General features: G+C 53.3%; 1 protein-coding gene across 9 annotated transcripts in view; it reads left to right on the forward strand.

Annotated features, from left to right (window-relative positions):
• HDAC4 (histone deacetylase 4) overlaps positions 1-21,100 on the forward strand; it is a 299,426-nt gene that overhangs the window by 41,570 nt on the left and 236,756 nt on the right. For all 9 annotated transcript variants that reach the window (XM_069583551.1, XM_069583520.1, XM_069583527.1 and 6 more), the window contains exon 2: positions 11,660-11,894. In XM_069583551.1, coding sequence (XP_069439652.1) covers positions 11,873-11,894 — 22 coding nt within the window. In that variant the 5' untranslated portion in view covers positions 11,660-11,872. The remainder of the gene's footprint in view (positions 1-11,659; positions 11,895-21,100) is intronic.

Raw genomic sequence — 21,100 nt, forward strand, 5'->3', positions numbered from 1 at the left:
GTTTCGGATCTTAAGACCAGGTGTTGTCTATGTGTGTGTGTGTTGTGTGTTTTTAAGAAAAACAGTAATCTGCTGGTTAGTAAAGTGTCATCAGACATTTACATTAAGAGGAAAGGAACTATTTCACACTTGAATTTTATTTTGTGAAGAGGTTAGATTCCTAGTTAATATTTACGTTGGGTTGTCCACCTGAAGCGATGCTGATGCAGTGGGGCGGGGGCAGAGGAGAAATGTGGTTACACCGGTGGGTCATGGTATTGGTGGGTTATCCTCTTAGACTGCATAGAAGAGCCTTGCTCTCCTTGTGGGGTTGGGTGGTTTGCTACCTTTGTTAGGAGTTAATTTAGTTTTCAGCTGTAAAACAGTTTGCTCTTGACTTGTCATTTTCTCCCATGCCCTGGCATCTTCATGACAGTGAGCAGGGTCCTCATGTGACCCAGGAACCCCAAGGGTTCACAGGCGCCTCAGTCACCCACAGGGTCCTTATGTAACCCAGGGTCATACCGCTCAGAGAGGGCCGGAGACCGGTCTAGAGTCATACCACTCGCTGGGAGATGCGGGGCTGGACAGAGCTCAGCCCCCAGCTCCAGACGGATGGGCACTGGGACAGAGCTCAGCCCCCAGCTCCAGACGGATGGGCGCTGTGCAGGGACAGACGAGTGCCTGCTGACTCCGTGGCACCTCCTGTGAGCGCAGGAGGCAGACAGTAATCTGATGGGGGCGCCTGCGGGGGCACGTCGGGGAGCTGGGGAGGCCCCAGCAGTGCTGCCTCTCGGGGGACCTGCGTCAGTCCCCCTGAGTGTAACGCTCGGGCCCCATCCTGACCCCTCACAGCAACTCAGCTGGCCTCTGGGGAGAGAGCCCTCCCACTGGGTTCACTCTGGGGGGCTGCCAGTCGAGGCGTCCGGCCCCGGCCCAGCCAGGAGGCGTGCATCAGGGCTGAGCCCTGGGGGCCTCCTGGGAGTCAGTCTCGCCGGCTGCTGAGGGCTGCCCCTTGCGTCCTGCCTCCAGAGCCCCCCTCCTGCGTTCTCCAGATCCTTCCGGGGGGGGTCTCTGCCCAGATCGTTCAGGGGCCTTTTCTGTCACCTGTGACTCTGAAGCCCTGGCGGGTACGCCTTCCTCCTCACAGGCCTGTGTTCCAGAACCCGAGTTCTTGCCTTGCTCTGCTGTCTGGAGAGAAGGGCTCACTGTCCGGGCACCGGCATTGCGCCTTGTGGGTTTGGGAACTGGCTCCCCCGTCTCCTGGCTCCTCGAGCCCAGTTCCAGATTCGCTCCAGAGTCTATCCTCCGGCCCGGCTCCCGCTGCCTTTCTCCCAGGGGAGCCAGGGGCCCTGGCGCAAGCTGCTCTGAGACGGGCGTGACCAGCGCCGAGCGGGGGCCGATGGCCCCGGCGGACTCCTGGCCCGGGGAGGTGCCCTCTGGAGGAAGAGGCGCGTCTCCGTTCACACTGCGGCCCGTGCTGGGCCCGGCCCCGCGTCTCAGCACTGCTTCAGCGCCCTCCTGCTCCCCCGGAATAGAGGGCGTGGTGTCATGCAGAGCGCATCGTTTGCAAGAGAACTGCATCCTGGACACACCAGATCACAGGGGATGTCTCACGCGCTAATAGGGTTCCACGGGTCCCCCTGTCGAAACTGTGCCGCCACCTCTGGGCGTTCCGGTGCGTGTCGCAGGGTTTGCAGGGGAAGCCGGCCTGGCAGGGCGCCTGCCAACAGTCCCCAGGTCTGGGTGCTCAGACTCGTTCTCCGACTGTGTTTACCCCGTGTGGGTTTGAATATTTCGTGAGACCAAAGCTTGCTTTCTTTAAGCAAGAGAAGTTCATGATAAAACCCTGTAAAATCTTAGACTTAAAACATCAATATGAACATGTGTGTGGTGGTTTTCTTGTTTAATATTTAAAAAGTTTGTATTTCTCACTCTTCATATGTCCAGAAGCAAACAGTTAAAACCAACCAGGATGTGGGAGGAACCGAAGTGAAACACACACTGGCAAAGGAACCGAGCTCTAGCACAGGCGCGAGCCCCGCACAGAGGGGCGCAGAAGGGCTGCCCGGGGCCGCCGTGGGGCCCGGGGGCCGCGTCCCGGCCACACACTGCGAGGCTGGAGGCAGGGACTGGGCCTGAACTCTGAGTCTCGTCACGTGCGTGCCGCGTGTGTGCGGGCCAGCTGTTCTGAAAGCACTTTATGCTAGAGTTGCATCCTGGAGGCGAACAAGTAAGCAGCTGGATTGTAACCAGTAAGAACCAGGTTTCTCACTGTTGGAGAAATCAGTGAAAATCGGAGAGGAGGAGACTGAACTCGGCCTGTGATGCTGGGTTGGATCTGAGGTGTCAGTGTGAACTCATGATTTAACCAGTGTACGGAATATGGATGTGTGAGTTTGCATCCAGCGTCCCGTGTGCAGGGCGGGTCCTACGGCGGTGGCGCCCAGCTCTCGCTGCCCACTCGCAGTTCACCAGAAAAGGGAGCCAGGACTTCCCGGAGAAATGGTTGAATCCAAGGTTGTGGCAGGGGTATCTCGTGGAACTGGAAAGTAAGGCAGTGCCAAAAAAAGGTAAAAGTTGGGGATGGGGGCTTGTCAGAAAAACGTAGGAGCTCCCAGTGGCCAAAGCTTGAACGACAAAATAATGATGGTTGTGATGATCACGTACAGAATAAAATAAAAATCCATGATTTCATAATGATGCAAACAGATGACCAAACAGCAAGAAGGGCAAGTGACAGGCCCTCCTCGCAGTGGAATTCCGATAATCGACACGTGCAGAGGAGGGGAGGTAAACATCACCCTTGGGCAGATAACCAAGACAGGGAGAGTTGCGGATGGGATGCGGTGGGCGTGGCTGCCACGAAGAAGCCTGGGTGCTGACTCGGTCTCTCTTTCCTTGAGTGAGCTTTGATAGTTGGGGCCTTTTAGGCATTTATTTATTTCACCCAAACTGGCAGATTTATTCACATAAAGTTGTTCATCGTCTCCCCTTATCATCCATTTAGTATCCGTGTGATCTGTGGTTAATTCCCCCTTATTCTGGATTTTGTCGATTTGCTTCTTTCTCTGATTTTTTTCATGATCTGTTTAGCTAGGCTCAGATGGTAAAGAATCTGCCTATAACGCAGGACACCTGAGTTTGATTCTTGGGTCAGGAAGATCCCGTGGAGGAGGGAATGGCTGCCCACTCTAGTATTCTTGCCTGGAGAATCCCATGGATAGACGACCCTGGTGGGCTACAGTCCATGGGGTCACTAAGAGTCGGACACGACTGAGCAATTTTACTATTGCAAAGAATCAGCATTTAGTTTCATTGATTTTTATATTTTGTTGATTTCTGCTTTTTGCTATTGTCTTTTTTTCTGCTCATTTTGGGTCTGATTGATCCTTTTTCTAGTTTCTTACAGTGAAACCTGAAGTCACTGACTTGAGACCTTCATCTCTGACACAGGTTTTCAGTGCAATAAGTGTCCCTTTCAGCACTACGTATTTTGATATGTTGTGTTTCATTTTTGTTCATTTGAAAATACTTCATAATTCCCGTTTTACTTTTTTCGTTGACCCGTGAGGTGTATTCTTTAGTTTTGGGTTTAGATGTCTGGTCTATTATATTTGTTATTTAGATGTTTGGTTTTCCAGATATCTTTCTGTTACTGATTTCTAATTTAACTTCATTTTAGGAAATGAAGTTAAATTCGTTTTATCAGAGGACAGTCTTTCTATATCTTGACTTGAGTGCTTTTAAACGTACTGAGGCTCGTTGGATGGCCCCAAAGACAGCCTGTCTTGGTCGATAGCGTGTGCATTTTAAAAGAACGTGGGGCCTGGGCATTCTGCTGTTGTCCGCGGCGTTCTGTAAATGTCATTTTGATCAGGTTGGGTGATGGTGTTGTTCACGTCTTGTACGCTTTTACCAATTTTCTGCCGCTTGTTCTAACCACTGCCACGAGCAGGGTGTTGAAGTTCACAGCTACAGTTTTGTCCACTTCTCCTCATACAGACTTTCTCCCTTTCCTGTCTTTTGCTTCATGTATGAAGCTCTGGTATCAGGTGCATACGTGTTTAGGAATGTTATGTCCTTCTGGTGAGTTGACCCCTTGATTGTTACGAAACGCCCTTCTTTGTCCCTGGTAATATTCTTTCTTAACATTTACCTTGTCTGAGTAAGTGTTAGCCATTACAGCTTTCTTTTGAGGAGTATTTGTATGCTGTATCTTTTTCCATCTATTACTTTTAACCTACTTGTGTCTTTATAAATAAGACCTGTTGCTTGTTGGCAGCTATAGCTGGGGCCACGCACCTTGGGGAGGATCCGTTTTACAGTGAAATGCGTGCCCTCTTCTCCGCCGTTCTCAGGCCTTCCCCGCTCAAGTCCTCTTTTACTCCGGAAGCAGGGTCTGGCCGTTTCACCCGCTCTGGAAGCATCTGCCCTTTGAACTGGGGGTGTTTAGACGGTTGGTTGTTGACACCGTCTGGCTTAAAGCGACCGTCTTGCTTTACGCCCTCCGTCTGCCGCTTTCCTGCCCTTTCCCTTTTTCCGGCTTCGTTTTGGTTCAGCCTTTTTGCCACTGTGTTATATTTCCCTGTTGACCTGTCAGTCGCTTGCTGACTAGTTAGTCAGTCATTTTTCTAAGTGGAGGTTTAGGGTCCCTGGTCTGCATTTCAGCCTGTCATGGTTCTACCTTCAAGGGTAAACCACTCCCTGTCTCATGTAACAACACACAGCAATACGCCTCCCTTCCTCCCCTCCTGGGCTTTGTGTTGTTTCTGACATGTGTTTTTTTGGTGCATATGGTATAAACTTCTTAATACATTGGTATTTTTGCATTAAACTGTTCTCTTTAAAAGAGATTCAGCATCAGAGAAGAATCGTTTTATTCACATGCACGGTTCTCATTTCTGAAACTCCTCTCCTCTCTGTGGATCTGTGTTTCCATCTGAGCTTGTTTTCCTTTTGCCTTTGAGATTTCTTTCAGTGCAGGTCTGCTGCTAAACACCCGTTTCACCTTTGCTTTTGAAAGATTTTTTTCATGGGGTGCAGCATCCGAGGCAGAAGTGTGAGTGTGTGTGTGAGAGTTTTTGTGTGTGTGTGTGAATGTGAGAATGTGTGAGAGTGTGTGTGTAAGTGTATATGAGTGTGTGAGTGAGTGTGTGAGAGTGTGTGTATGTGTGTGTGAGTGGGTGTGTGTGTGTGTGACTGTGTGTGGGTATGTGAGGGTGTGTGAGTGTATGAGTGTGTGAGTGGGTGTGTGTGAGTGTGTGAGTGTGTGTGTGTGAGTGAGTGGGTGTATGAGTGTGTGAGTGAGTGTGTGTGAGCGTGTGTGAGCGTGTGTGAGTGGGTGTGTGTGAGTGGGTGTGAGTATGAAAGTGTGTGTGTGTATGAGTGTGTATCAGTGGGTGTGTGTGTGAGTGTGTGTGTGTGTGTGTTGTGTGTGAGTGGGTGTGTGTATGAGAGTGTGAGTGTGTATGAGTGTGTGTGAGGGTGAGAGTATGAGTGTGTGTGAGTGTGAGTGTGTGTCTGAGTGTGTGTGAGTGTGTGTGAGAGAGTGAATGTGTGTGTGTGTGAGTGGGTGTGAGTGTGAGTGGGTGTGTGAGTGTATGAGTGTGTGTGTATGAGTGTGTGTGAGTGGGTGTGTGTGTGTTGTGTGTGTGTGTGAGTGTGTGTGAGTGTGTGTGAGGTGTGTGTGTGTATGAGTGTGTGAGTGTGTGTGTGTGTCTGTGTGTGTGAGTGTGTGTGTATGAGAGTGTGAGAGCATGTGTGTTCACACACGTGTGCATGAGTGTCCCACGGAAAGGGGTTGCCCCATCGTCCTCTGCCTGGCATTCTTCCCACTGAGAAATCTGCCTTTCCTCTTGTTTTCGTTTCTGTCTGTGATGTGACTTTTCCATCCCAGCTGCTTTTAAGACATAATCTTAAAATCGGTTTTAAGTAATTTGATTATGCTCTGGCCTGGTGTAACCTTCATAGCGTGTTTGTGCTTGGAGCTGATTGAACTTCTTGGATCTATGGGTTTATGAAAGTGAAAGTGTTAGTTGCTCAGTCACGTCTGACTCTTTGTGACTCTGGACTGTCATGCGCCAGGCCCTGTGTCTATGGGACTTTGCAGGCAAGGACACTGGAGTGGGTAGCCATCCCCTTCTCCAGGGGATCTTTCTGACCCAGGGGTCAAACCTGGGTCTCCTTCATTGCAGGCAGGTTCTTTACTCTTTGAGCCACCAGGGAAGCCCTGTGCGTTTATGGTTTTCATCAAATTTGGGAGCTTTTAAGCCGCTATCTCTTTAGGCGTTGTCTGTGTCCGCCCTGTGCTGCTGCGTGGAAGTTCTTGGTCACCTGGGCAATTCATCAGGTGTGTATCTCCTCAAGGGCCCCACGCCTGATGTAAGCGTCTGGAAACCACACAAATTTTGTCTTTTGTAGGTGCTTCGTGGGGGGGACTAAATCTGGTCTGTATTATTCTATTTTGACTAGAAGCAGACTTCTGATGTTTCCCAAGGAAGTTGTCAAAACTGTATTAGAAGCTCTTGGTTTGGAGTAAGTAACGGCCGTAGCGATGGCTGGTGTGTGGACGTTGCCGTGTGCCAGCCCTGACACGGGGCTCCTCCTGCGCCGGCGCCGTTGTCGCCGTGTCACACCCCCGTGATGTTCCCAGTGCTGAGTGCGCCTCCCTCCCCATCTCCGCAGGTGAGCAGCTGAGGCGGAGCGCGCTCAGGTCGCTTGCTTGAGGCCACGCCCATACTAAAGTGCTGTTCCTGAGCTTCGCATCTGACAGCCTTGGTCCTCCTGCCCACCCTCTCAGCTGCCAGCTGGACTGCCACCGACAGTGGGCTGGAAGTTCCTGGCTAGGGCTCTGATTCCTCTCGGAGACCCAGAGTGCAGAGTCTCCCGACAGGCTCGGTGTGGCTGAGGTCAGAGCACCCGGGCCAAATGAGGCATCCGGAGGTTCAGCGGAGAGCAGGGAGGGAGACCCTGCCCTGCTGCCTTCCCTGGACGGACAGCGTCTCTGTTGGGCCCTGTGCCACATGGGGCTGCTCTCCAGACCCTCTGCCTCTCTGCCTCGTGGTGTTAGGGGCATCCAGCGGGAGCTGGCCTGTGTGGGATGTGGTCTGGTTGTAGTGCAGGGGTTGAGAGATGAGAAAGTCAGCTTCGCACAAGGCTGGCGAGGCTGGCGGGGAGGCCTGGGCACCCTGTCTCCTGGGTGTTAGGGCTGGCACTGTGCCTCCCTTCTAACAGCTACATTGCAGTCCTAACCCCCAGCACCTCAGAGTGTGACCCCATATGGAGACAGGGTCCCTGCAGATGTAACGCAGACGAAGTCGTGCTGAGGTCAGCTGAGCCTCTAATTCTGGGTGACTGTCCTGGGAAGTCGGCCAAGTGAAGGCAGACACACGAGAGATGAGGAAGGCAGGGTTTGGAACTCGCAGTTGCTGGCCCAGGGACCCCAAAGATGCCAGCAGTCCCCAGAGGTGGGAAGAGGCCAGGGCGGGTTTCCCTGCAGCTTTGGACTTCAGATTCCTGGAGACGAGACTCCACGGCTCCTGACCGTGAACAGTGCATTTCTGTAGTTTTTACACCGCTCAGTCTGCGGCCCTTTGTTCCTGCGGCAGCAAGAAATGAATCCACGGGGGTTGGGAAGGTCCTTTCACGCACATCCCCCCTTGGAACAGGGCATGTTTGTGTGACTCAGAGTAGCTCATGTCCTCCCTGCACCTGGTGGGGAGGTGTCAGTGTGATGCAGATGCCAAGCTGAGTCCACTTGGCTGTTCCTGCTTCAGCAATGCTTCTTAACGTCAAGGAACAGGGTAGGGCCACTGGGGACCCTGGACGGCGCCTCTCCCCCCTCCCCCCACCCCACCGCGGCTCCCGCTTCTTGCTCGTGTTGGCTGTGTGCTCTTTCTCGAAACTGGTTATTGCGTGGTTTCCTCCATCTCTATACGCTCTGTCCCCTGTTCCGTGACCCAGAAGCTTCAGTCCTCCCTTTCAACCTCTCCCGTCGCCCCGTCGCCCCTTTTACAAACCTCTACCTTTGCGGGACATTGTACACGGGACTAGGACTTTTACATGTCTTTTTGAAAAGTGATGACTTTAAGACTAGAGTTAGTATGGATTTGTAGCATCCTAGTCATTAAATTGCAGCTTTTAATAGTCTGCTCCAGCCTGTTCCCCCCCACCCCATAAACCCTGGTATTTTTATGCAAGTTTTCGGAGCGTGAGTTTTTCCCAGAGTGCGTTACTGTATTATAGCAGAAGCTTCTTAATACAGAGGAGCTTATGCAGGTAATAGCTGTGTTGCAGCAGTTCTGCGTCTCGTTCTGTCTGCGTTTGGTTTGTCCCAGCCCCTCAGCCCTGGGCTAGCTGAGAGCCTGCCGACGCTGAGCACTTACCTTGGGTTCTGTGCGTGTCAGCTGCCAGAGGGGTGGCTCTGAGAAGCGTTTAGCCACTGTCGCGGTGGACAGAGAAGGGGTAGGATCAGAGGTACACAGTCTTTGGGCAAAACTGAGATCTAGGCCACAGTTATGTTCACTTGAGGATAAACAAACAGAAGTAAATCCCCACCACGGAGTCTTGAAAGGTATTCTGGCACATGGTGGAAAGGGAACTCTCCTGAAAGGCAGAAGAAACCAGTCAGTCGTCAGAATCAGAAAAAAAGAAATTTCGGAAGGCTTTGGCCAGAAATACACAGAACAGAGGTCGTGAGGAGGGACTCAGCTGAGAGGAGAAGGCAACGGAGTGAGTCACGAAGGAGATGATTGAAGACAAGGAGCTTGGTTTAGTTAGAACTTGTGTGAAAAGCCGTAGGAATGAAGTGGAGATCATGGGAATTAGCAGCAGTGACCTGGCGACCACTCGGGCAGAGGCGCTTGGGGTGCAGAGTAGAGCACGAGGCACCAGTGCTGAGATACGATGGGTTTCGGGTTCCAGCCAGACGGTGTGGGGAGCTATAAAGACACCAAAACAGTTGTGGCAGAGCTGCCACCAAAACGCGATCAAAGGGCATTTTCCTGAGCAGAAGAGAGGGCCTGTGTGTACCGGAAGGTTCATGTTTGGAGCAAGTTAAATGAAAAGAGATTCTTACCATACGTCTTCTGACAACATTTTTAAATTTCAAGATCAAAGTAACGGCAAAATCCTGGCAGAGTGCAGACAGAAGAAAGCATCAGAAATCAGCCCCAGAGGCTCCCTGGAAACGCAGTGCTGCCTGGCTGGCCAGAGGGACGGCCCCTAAGGCCTTGAGGGAGAAACAGTTGTGACGCAAGGCTTTTATACCCAGCCACGCTGTGACTTTTGGGTGGAGGATCCAGAGATTTGTTGTTGTTCAGTTGCTAAGTCGTGTCCAGCCGTTTGTGACCCCATGGACTACATCACGCCAAGCTTCCTTGTCCTTGACTATCTCCAGGAGTTTGCTCAAATTCATTTTCATTGAGTCAATGATGCCATCCCACCATCTCATCCTCTGCTGCCCCCTTCTCGTTTTGCTTTTGGTCTTTCCCAGCATCAGGGTCTTTTCCAGTGAGTCACCTTTTTGCATGAGGTGGCTCAAGTATTGGAGCTTCAGCTTTAGCATCAGTCCTTCCAGTGAATATTCGGGACTGATTGCCTGTAGGACTGACTGGGTTGATCTCCTTGCAGTCTCAGATTTGTAAGAGTTTGCAAAATATACCACCGACATCGCTTTCAAGACTGCACTGTTTCTTTCTGGTCAAGAGATGAATAAACATCCTGTTTATTTTTGAAGTTTTCCTGAAGTACAGTTAATTTACAACGGGTGGATTTCTGCTGTACATCAGAGAGACTCAGTTACACACAGACACGTTCCTTTTCCTACTGTTTTCCATTCTGATTTGTCTCAGGGGGTTGAAGGCAGTTCCCTATGCTCCGCAGCAGGACCTTGTTGCCTCCTTCCTGTGTATATTAATGATAGTTGGCATCCGCTTACCCAGAACTCCCAACTCATGCCTCCCTCACGCCTCCTTCCCCAGTCACAAGTCCGTCCTCTTTGTGTGGCTGTTTTTGCTTTGCAGATATATTTATTTGTGTCTTGTTTTAGATTATGTAAGTGGTATTAGATGGTATTTGTCTTGTTCTTTCTGTCCTAACTTCACTTAGTATGATAATCTTTAGGTTCATCCACGTTACTGCAAGCGGCGTTATTTTATTGTCTTTTACGGCTGAGTAATATTCTGTTGTATATGTGAACTGTGTCTTCTTCATCTATTCAAGAGAAGAGTAAAAACTGTGAACGTGAGATAAGTCATTGTGTTTCCTAAGGAAGTAACCATGTACAGAATAATAAGCGTAAAGATGCTGGTCAGTTATGGGTGGATGTGTTATTGGGTACCACCTCAGCAGACACCTTTTGGGATTTAGTTCTTTACGTGATAAATAGGTTGGAGGTCTTTGGTTATAAGCAATAGGGGGGAAATCCTTGAACAGTTTAATCAAGAACAGGAATTTGTCACACTGTTAAAGGAGCCTTAGAGGAACCCTGGCCAGGGTCAGTATGAGGATTTTCATAATTACCATGTTCTCAGTTTATGTCTATATTCCAGCTGTAATACATGCTCATCACAGCAAGGAATTTAGAGAGTCCTGTGTGCTGCGCAGGCAGACGCTCGGCGGTGGGCGTTTGTGCCCCTGTCTCTGTGGGTTCTCCCGTTAGTGACTGTGATCTGGGGAAGAGGCTGGACTTGGGGAGAGGATTGGTATCTGTCAGGTGTCTCCCTCCAGGGGTCTGGGGACGGGACCTGTGATCTGACCGCCAGGGCTGCCAGACCCGCCCACCGTCGGGGAGGAGGCAGGCGGCTCCCCGCACAGCCTCAGAGCAGCGTTCCCAAGAGCAGATCCTGATGCCGGGGAGTTCCCAGCCGTCATGCTGGCAGAGAGGGCAGGGTGCCCGGCTGTGGAGCCAGCCGTCTGTGCGGGGAAAGGTGACAGAGCCCAGCGCCAAGGACACGCGTCACAATGCTCCCAGCATCCTCCCACGTGTCACGGCATCGGGATGGCTCTTTAGACACTTCCTGTGAGGAGCGTGCTGTCCTCTTAAAATCAGAGCATGGGAGTGGATCGAGGAAATGGTTATCGTGAAGGTGGAGACCAGGGAAACTATTTCAGGCACAAGTGAGCTGAATTTAGACAGACTCTCAGATTGTCGCTGTGTAAGATAGAAATTTTGCTGGGTTTATCGCGAGAATGGAAGAATGTGTGTGTCTGGGGGGGGTGGGATGGGCTTCAAGTGATTTCTCTTTTAAAGTGTTTTCCATCCACAGTTCCAAGCTTGCACTACAGATACATTATTACACGTATCCACATAGATGTATTTACTAACAGAACCTCAAGCACAGGACGTCCCCCATCTGTGAGCCTTAGAACTGTGAATCTTCAAAGGTGCAAATGTGCGTTCACACGTCAAGTCACATAAGTCAGCTCACGTGTCTGACGTTATCTATAAGGCTGGGTACGTAGATGAACTCGGTTGGGCTTATGAACAAAGCAGACTTATGGATGGGCTCTCGGGGGGAACTCGTGTGTATGTAAGGACTTCTGTAGTCTGTAGGAGTAGAAACGGTGAGTCCATGCGAGTGTTTTAGCACTCCACCGAAGGGGCGGGGGGGCACGCACATGACTGAGTCCTGGCTGCACCTCCTAACCGAAGCCGCCCCTTTCTCTGCCCACACAGGTTGTCTCCTAAGAGCCCCTGGAGATCCCCACCCTCTGGATTTCTGGGCCCACGACGTGGTCAGCGAGACCAGGGTGCTTCGGTGGCTGTGGGCCGGCCCTGCCCGTTGCTGGACTTGTATGTGCCGCTCGGACTCCGGGCTCCTTGGAGCTCTCGTTTACGTGGAAGTTTTGAGCCATTTTGAATCTTTTGAAGGAGAAGCCGCTGCTCGCAATGAGCTCGCAAAGCCATCCAGGTAAGCCGGACCCCGGGTCCTCGTGGAGGTTGGGTCCCGGGTCTGTCTCTGTGTTCATGATCACGAGCGCGGCTGGTTTAGGTCAGCCCCAAGGGCCGGGCAGCCAGCTCTCCGTCTCAGCGGCAGAAAGATGAGCGGGGCCTCTCGGGGGTTGGGGTCCAGGCTTGGCCCTGACCCGCTTGCCCATGTGGGCAGTGCGCGCCTCCCCAGCGCCTCAGGGAGGCAGTGGGTGCAGGGCCGTGTGTGGTCTGGAGAGCCGCTTCCTTCTCCCTCTGCTTCGATTCTGAGGGTCATGGGGGTGGGCTGCCCCTGGGCTGGACACAGTTGGTGCCCCTCGGTGGTGAGCACCCACGGGCATCAGTCCTGGTGCCCAGGGCTTCACCAGGCATGGCGCTCGCATCTACACGCAGCGAGTCTTCACAGGCCCGGAACGTCCCCCACCTGCTGGGAAGAGGTGACTGGTCCAGGGCCACAGCGCTCGTGGCCGGGTGGGATCGGGGAGCACGTTTGTGCGGCTGACAGGTTCAGAAGCGTGCAGGGACACAGCGCTCAGGTTTCTCCAGCCCCGTCACCAGGTCACCTGGCCACCCCGTGGCAGCGAGCCGTGGCTCCTCCAGCCTCACCATCCGCTGCAGCGTGGCCCCTGGGCCGCTTACACTGTCGTCCTGAGTCCACTCGGGCCTCCATCAGTGTGGCTGGGGTCCCCACTGGGTGAGAGTGGGGGGCTTGGTCTGCTCTCCTCCCTGGGGATCGGACCCCTGCACGTCCTCTCCTGCCCTGAACAGAGTTGTCTGAAGCTCCAAGAGCAGGGTTCCCGCTTGTATTTAGATACGAAGGCTTTATTGATTTAGATTGTTCGTGTATTGATTGATACTGAGTGTAAGATATAATTTAACAGTCTGGATCCAAGTGGGTGAACGTGGACTCCCTTCCACCCAGAGCTGGGGAGCCTGCCTTCCTCCTGTGTCTGAAGATAAGGGAGGGTATGTGTAGAAATGTTTTAATAGAGGATAACCATCCTATCTGTGGAGTTCTGTTTCATTTGGCTTTTTTTTTTTTTTCATTAGTACCTCATGAGCATCTTTTGATGTCAGTATGTGCATAAACCTGACTCATTTTTGGTAGCTTACAGGTAGACACTTGGCTGCAGCAGCGTTTAGAACAGCCCCAGATCATCATTGGACAGTCACCGTACACGGTTTGTTGGCAGGCTTCTGTGACTGTCTCTGTTGGATCACTTCCAGGCAGCAGAATTGCTGGGTGGGTGGCACCTGCGCTGGAAACTTTGTTTCCTCTGCCTCGGTTTCTCCCCTTAATCCTCGTTTATGATCATTTGCATTTTTCTACACGTCCACAGGCACTAGGTGGATTCAGTTCATTTTGTTCTTCTCAGCATGCCAGGGGAAATTTATTGTTTGAATTTGCATTATTGTATAAATGGGGGTGCACGTTTTAAAAAGTTTTATTTTATACTGGAGTGTAGCTGATTCACAGTGGTGTGTTAATTTGTGGTGTACAAAGTGATTGAGTTTTATATATGTGTGTGTGTGTGTGTGTGTACATGTACACACATATATCTGTTCTTTGTCAGATTGTTTCCCACTTAAGTTAATACAGATTATTGAGTAGGTTTCCCTGTGCTATGCCGAAGGACCTTGTTGTTATCTATTTTACGAATAGTAGTGTGTGTCTGTTAATCCCAAACGCTTTAGCTTATCCCTCCCACCTTCCTCCCCTCAGTTAGCCAGAAGTGTGTTTTCTAAGTCCGTGAGCCTGCTTCTTTGTGAGTTCGTGTGATGTTTGTCTTTCTCTGACTGAGCTTCACTTAGTGAGACACTCTGCAGGCCCATCCTTGCCGCTGAGAATGGCGCCGTTGCCTTCGTTTCAGTGGCTGAGTGGTACCCACTGCCTGTGTGCCCGCATCTGCTTTACCCACTCCTCTGCTGACGGACGCTCGGGCTGCTCCCATGCCCTGGCTGTTGAGTCGGGCTGCAGTGAACACCGGGGAGCTGGTATCTTTCCAAGTTACGATTTTCTCTAGATACACGTCCGCATATTGCCGCGTCATATAGCAGTTCTGTCGGTATTTTAGTTTTTAAGGAACCTCTATATTGTTCTCCGTAGTGACTGCCCCAGCTTACATTCCCACCAACAAGCAGTGTAGGAGGGTTCCCTTTTCTCACACCCTCTCCAGCGTTTATTGTTCATAGACTTTTTGATGATGGCTATTCTGACCAGTGTGAGCTGATACCAGACTTTTTATGAGCTGCTGTAGACATAAATCTCATACATACCAGTAGGCATTTGAAGAGAAAAAATGCTTTTTTCTCCCCCCCCCCCATTTTTTTCTCTCGCTCTTTCTTTAACCTAATGACGTCTATGTGTCTGCATCAGGACTGTGTGTGAAGTTTTCTCCTGCATGTGCGTTGTGTACAGCTGGCCCTGGGCCAGCCTGGGAGTCAGGGGTGCCGAGCCTCCGCACAGTGGAAGATCCATATGTGGGTTATAGTTGGTCCCCACCGCGGAAGTTGGCTACTCTGTGGATCTGTGAATCCAAGCCTGTGGATTCAGCCAGTCACGATGGTGCGGTGCTGTGCGTGGTAGTAACCATAAAAAACCCTGCTGTAAGCAGATTGTGTGGTGGTTCAATCCCATGCTGTTCAAAGGTCAAGTATATTTATATATAGGAGTGTATGTATGCATTTTTCCCTATGTGTTATCCATACATAATAACTTTAGGTACTTAAATCAGTGATTAAAGTATTACATCAGCATAGCTTTATCTTCTTTGTCTCCTTGATTTCTAGAGAAACGTGTACTTTCTCTTATGATTATAGTTTGTGGTATTCTTTTTACAATAAGACGTTTGTGGCTTTGTTTTTCAGTGCTTAAAATCTAACGAATGTGTCTTGCTGGCCCCGGTCTCTTAACAAAATACAGTGTGTTTCTCTTTGTTTCTGCCCCAGAATTTATCAGTCTCCTAAAAGTGTTTCTGCCCTTGGGTTCTCTTGGCTGATGAACGCTTCTCCACCCACTTATCTCCAGTGCTCTCGCCTGGAAAACCCCATGGACGGGGGAGCCTGGTGGGCTGCAGTCCATGGGGTCACTAGGAGTCAGATATGACTGAGTGACTTCACTTTCACTTTTCACTTTCATGCATTGCAGGAGGAAATGGCAACACCCTCCGGTGTTCTTGCCTGGAGAATCCCAAGGGCGGGGGAGCCTGGTGGGCTGCCGTCTGTGGGGTCGCACAGAGTCGGACACGACTGAAGTGACTCAGCAGCAGCAGCATCTTCGCGTCTCAGACCTCCTCCTCGAGGCTGGTCCCCGTGAGCAGCAGAGATCTAGCGGGGTGTTGCTTTCCCCTCCTTCCCAGAGTCCTTGCGTCTTGCGCAGAGTCCTCGCGTCTCGCGCAGAGGCCTTGCCCGTGGCTGTTAACTGAGGTCGGGTCCTGTCTGCTGTGCGTGACCCTCTCGGTGGATGGGCCTGGCCCCCGTCCTCCTCTCTGTCTGACGCCCCCTCCTCCCAGGGCAGTCCTGCAGCGGCCTGGGCAGCTGACGCCCGGCAGTAGCATCTGCCGCCGTGAGGGTGGGCTTGCTGGTGGGTCTCTTCCGGCTGCTCTGTGGTCCACCCCCCCCATCCCTACCCCGGGTGGGCGCAGGCTGGGGGTTGGGCTGAGCCGTGGTCGGCACGCACCCCCCTCCACCGTCCGCAAGCCCGTGGCCTGCCAGGGTGACCGTCTGCTCGCTCGTGGTGGTCCCGCATCACTTGGCTCCCCGAGACGGGCATCTCCCAGGAGGCCCCTCCCCGTCCCTTGCCAGCTGACGCCGCTGTGTTCCCACCGTGCAGACCCGCTGCGAACCTTTCGTGCTGGTGTTTGTGTCTTGTCGTTTTAGTGGAGTTGTGGGAGGAGGAGAACACTTCACACTGAACGTGTTCGGTTTGCTGTTCGGAGCAGGGCCCCTCCTAGGGTTCCCTGTCCCGTCTTCGGCCCCAGCCTCCCTTGAGTCCCGCGTCCATCTCTGCCTCCCTGGGCCGTGCGGTGTCCGTCTGTCTGGCCGCCCGCCGGCCCCTCCGCGTCACTGGCTGTCCCCCATCCCTCCCGGCCGCGGCCCCGCCAGCCCGTGTGGCCCTCGGGCGCCGCGGGGCCCCCGGTCACGCCTGCAGAGCCGGCGGCTTGGCCCCGGTGATGAAACGAGCTTTTCAGTTGACGGGGAGGTCTTCTCCCCGGCCCCCGTGCGGACCCCCTCTGGTGCTGGGTGAGGCGCGCATTACGGTTTTATTGCTGTTCCTTCTGCGCTTTGCCAGAGCCCGGCCCTGGCGCTCTGACGTAAAACTGCTGACTGGTGGGGCTTTTATTGCTCTGAATAACGATTGCGAATGCTGTGAGCGGCCCGAGCAAGTGGCCCGGCCTGACTCAGGCTGAGAGAACTCTCCTTTGAGAGCAGGAGGAGCGAGGAGAGGTGCTGAGACGTGATGCCTCTCCCGCCCCAGCGCTGCACGCCTTCCTGCGCGGGTGTGCGGGGCAGGGGGTCGCTGTGAGGACGCGGGGCCTCCACGTGGAAGGCGAGTCCCCCTCCCACACTGAGGGGCCGGGCACAGGCTCCCCGCCTTCCCTGCCTTCGTGTTCCTCAGATGACAGGCTGTGGTCGTCCCCGTAGCCCGAGTGTGCTGGGAGGTGGGGGCCTGGGTTGGCTCAGAGTGAGACCAGAGGCTGTCCCTCGGCCACGTTGTTAGGACCGCCCCCCCGCCCCACCCCGAGCAGCTCAGCTTCCTTGCAGTGACATTTCTGCCCAGAGGGCGTCTGAAGGAGCGGCTATAAACCTGAGGGGGCCTGGCGTGCAGTCCTGTGGACCGCTTGTGGGCATCTGAAGCCCGCTCTCGACAGGAAGCTGGCCGAGCAGGACTGGGATCCAGTCACTCAAGTGTCCCGACCCTCCTGGGAGCTTGGCAAGAGGCTTGCGTGTGTTAAAGCACAAGATGAGCCATTTTGAGGGAAGCCTGTGTAATTTAGACCCGTGTGTTAGTTTGGACCACACTCTGATTTGTCAGCATTCTCATCACTCTTAAATGCCTCGTCCACATGAAAGCAGCTGAATGTCTGCGTCAACAGTGACTTGGTGATTGATGAGTTTCGACACAGTTTGATTTCTTCCGACCTCCATGGAGTTCTCATCCTGCGGGTCCCAGGAGGAGGCTCTCAGCTCCACCGGCCCGAGCCCGAGCCCTGGTCTTGCCCTGTTGGATCTTGAGTCTTGTTTCTTTCCACTCGGTTGGCCACCAGGGTTATATTATATTTCAGTTTAGAAATTGCCTCAGAAGGATGCATTTTTCTGTCTTTTAGATTGTGCTGTGCAAGGGTGGAAGGTTTTAAGAGTATTTCAAGGGGCGGAAATGAATTTTGAGGACCTGCAGGGAACACAAAGGGAACATTGATTCTGAGCCACTGGTGGTGGGGTCGTGGGCCCTGTGTGAGGCGCTGGGCCACAGGGAGAGCTGGGGCCCCGGGAGAGGCCGCGGACGAGGCCCCAGGAGGCCCAGGTCAGGGCTTTCGGGGGACAGGTGTACAGCCAGCAGGGGCAGCCCTGTAGTCCTGGGGGCTCGGGCCCGGAGACCTGTGCTCACACCCTCAGGGAGCCGGGGGAGGCGGGAGAGCTTTTTCAGGACGCATCTGGGAGGCGAGGTGAGTCCCCAGCCGCTGGTGGGCAGGCCCAGGGGCTTCTGGACAAGACCGAGGCTGGGTCCCCAGTGTCCTATGGAATGCAGAAACAGACTCGAGAGCCAACAGAGCGAGACCAGGGCTCTGGAGACCAGTGGAAGCAGGTGCCCTGTGGGCAGGGGCAGCCTCGTCGTTTCAGCCTGACCTGGGGAAGGAGGCGCTTACGGGCCCCTCATGGCACCTGCTTCTGCTTCCTCCAGGGCGGGTGCAGAAACGGCCTGCGAGGCTCCCAGCTGCGTGCGGCCCCAGGCTCCTCCGGGCGCCCGCCCGCACAGTTACGGCTCCTGAGTTGTCGCGGCCCGGATCCTCCATGCCATGATTATCCGGGATCTTCATCAGTCAAGGTTTGTTCTGGAAATCATGGAGACAAAACGGCTTCTTTTGCAGCCTCCTTTTTTTTTTTTTTCCTTTTTTTCTCTAAATCCTCAAATTGTGTTTTGTCTTTTAAAAATCACGAATGCTCAGTCGTTATGAAGAGCGGAGAAAATCTCTGTCAATGGCGCGCTGATGGTTTATTTTGGCAGCTCTCTGAAAACTCTTATATGGTTTGTGGAACATTTGCATCTATGTCCCCTTTTTCAAAACCGCCATTGTAGAAATGCAAATTCCTGAATTCCAAGATGCTGAATGTTGGATGATTAATGATATTGAAACTTAAGAATGAACTCCCGGTATGTGTTTGACATAGAAAGCCCTGAGCCGGGATCATTAGAAACCACAGCGCACAGCTTGTCGGTGGCACAGAAGGGCGGTGATTGAGGCGCCCAGCAGAGGGGCAGGTGGACAGGTGGGTGCTGGGCACCCACCCCAGACGCTGGGCTGTGAAGGGCCGGGGCTGCTGTGTCTGCAGAAAACATAGATGTTTCAAGCTTCTAATAGTAATAGACTGACACTGGTTCCTTGCTTACTGCCAGCCAGACCTTGCTGTGCGCTTAGGGGCCTGGAATGAATAGCGATGTGGTTCTGAACGGTGCTTTATGGTTGCTTCATGGTCTTCCACGATGAGCCCAGCAAGTGAGATGCATGCACGTGTGCTAAGTCGTTCAGTCGAGTCTGACTCTCTGCCATCCCGTGGACGCCTGGCTCCTCTGTCCATGGGGATTCTCCAGGCAAGAATGCTGGAGTGGGTGGCCACGCTCTTCCCCCAGGGGATCTTCCTGACCCAGGGATCAAGTCACCCTCTCTTTCACTTCCTGAATTGGCAGGGAGTTTCTATTCCACTGGTACCACCTCGGGAGCCCGGGAAGTGAGATGGAACATGGTCATTCCTGTTCTGTCCACGAGGAAACCAGCACTGACTGCCATCCAGGGCTTGGGCCAAGGCCAGGTATCCACTCAGACACCATCCTGGAGCCAAAATGGGTCGTCTGCCCTTGAGGGACGTGGGCCCCTCTGCCGAACAGACGCTGGGCACCCTGGACCAGTTAGCAGTGGATCCTGACCATTTATGTGGGGTGCCCGGGCTGGGCCAGGTGGAGGGAAGCACAGAGCCATGTTGACACAGCGGGGTTCACAGGGAGAGAGGGGATGGGCCGGGGGTAGGGGGCACAGCAGGGTTCACAGGGAGAGAGGGGATGGGCCGGGGGTAGGGGGCACAGTGGGGTTCACGGGGAGAGGGGATGGGCCGGGGGTAGGGGCCCCCAAAGGGACGTGTGAGCAGAGGGTGCAGGGCAGGAGCTCCACTGCCCCGTGGGGCATAGAAGCGCCTGCAGGTGAAGGTGGGCTGGCAGAGGAGGGAGGGGGTGGAGAGGCGGGCGTCGGGAATGGGTCCAAACCAGGAGTGTCTGCTGCGCCCAGGTCCACACGGGCCCACCCCCGGCTGTTCTGAGACCCTGTTGGCCTGGGAAAGGGGCCCCAGCCCTCCTCCCAGGACGCGAGCCTGTTCTCTGCTGGTTTGAGGCAGCAGGTCCCTGCCGCGCCTGAACCTCTTGGCTCCTGCAGCGTTTGCAGTGTGTCTCGAGTGTGCTTCTGAACTTCTCTGAGCTTCTCTCTGCCGACCCTTAGAGGTGGCTGGGGGTCTGGCCAGGTTAACGGGAGAGATTTTGGTTGAAACCCTTGGTTTCACTTCCACTTTATTTGCTTATTTCACGAGACCATGATGCAAAAGTAAACATTTTTTTTTGGAAAATGATTAAGAAAAAAAATCAAATGAGGCAAATGACTGTGAACTTCGTTGAATCGTCTCTCAGTTCAGTTCAGTCACTCAGTCGTGTCCGACCCATTGGGACCCCATGGACTGCAGCACGCCAGGCCTCCCTGTCCATCACCAACTCCTGGAGTTTGCTCAGACTTATGTCCATCGAGTCAGTGATGCCATCCAACCGTCTCATCCTCTGTCGTCCCCTTCTCCTCCTGCCTTCAATCTTTCCCAGCATCAGAGTCTTTTCCAAGGAGTCAGTTTTTCACATCAGGTGACCAAAGCGTTGGAGTTTCAGCTTCAGCATCAGTCCTTCCAATGAATATTTAGGACTGATCTCCTTTAGGATGGACTGGTTGGCTCTCCTTGCTGTCTCTGCTGCTGCTGCTAAGTCACTTCAGTTGTGTCCGACTCTGTGCGACCCCGGAGACGGCAGCCTGCCAGGCTCCCCCGTCCCCGGGACTCTCCAGGCGAGAGCACTGGAGTGGGTTGCCACTTCCTTCTCCAATGCTGTCTCTAGCTCTGTGTTTTTAGATGGGTTTTCTTGTCCCCACTTGGTAAGAGTAGGGGTATCAGCCTGTGACAGCGAGTGCTAGGCAGGGTGTGATGGAGACAGACCTCACTGTGTGATTTTCGTGTCCCCCCCACCCCCCACCAAAACAGGCAGAAACGAGGGGGATGGACTTGGCTTCTCTTAGATGCAGACACTGGTCCTCAGGTGCTCTCGGTCCCGGCAGGCTCCCGGCAGAGCTGCATCGGGCTCTCGGCTCTGGCCGTCGGCGAGGTCAGAAGCCCTGCAGTCCGACGACGGCCTCATCCTGTTGGGCTTTAGGCTGTGTGTCCCCCAGCCCTCCTCCTTCTCCTCCTTGGCACAGGGTTCCTGCTGCCGCTGCTCAAATGGGGCAATCCTGACTCGGAACTGGAACATTCCAGGCTGCGGCGCACCTTCAGCGCTTTTGGGGTTTTAGCGTGAAAAGCAGTGTTCCATGTTACAGCCATTCTCTCGCTTCTACAAATACTGGATACTTCTGAAGGGTAGCAGGAGGCTTGGTTAAAGGTGATATGAAGAAAACTACATATATATGTTACATCTGCTGCTTTTTTCTCTGTTTGCAATAATGTTTGTAAGGACTTCTGTGAGATGGTGTCAGCATCCCGATGGAGGCTGTTCGGCGCTCACTGCCTGGGGGCTCCGTTCTCCTGGGGCTCCGTTCTCCTGGGGGCTCCGTTCTCCTGGGGGCTCCAATTCTCCTGGGGGCTCCGTTCTCCTGGGGCTCCCACGGGCCCTCTGATACTGTACCCTTGCTGGATGTTGATGATTTGTTATTGTTAAGCCCTGTCTTCAAGCCT

The sequence above is a fragment of the Ovis canadensis genome, chromosome 1 (assembly GCF_042477335.2).
Source record: "Ovis canadensis isolate MfBH-ARS-UI-01 breed Bighorn chromosome 1, ARS-UI_OviCan_v2, whole genome shotgun sequence".
Taxonomy (NCBI): Eukaryota; Metazoa; Chordata; class Mammalia; order Artiodactyla; family Bovidae; genus Ovis; species Ovis canadensis.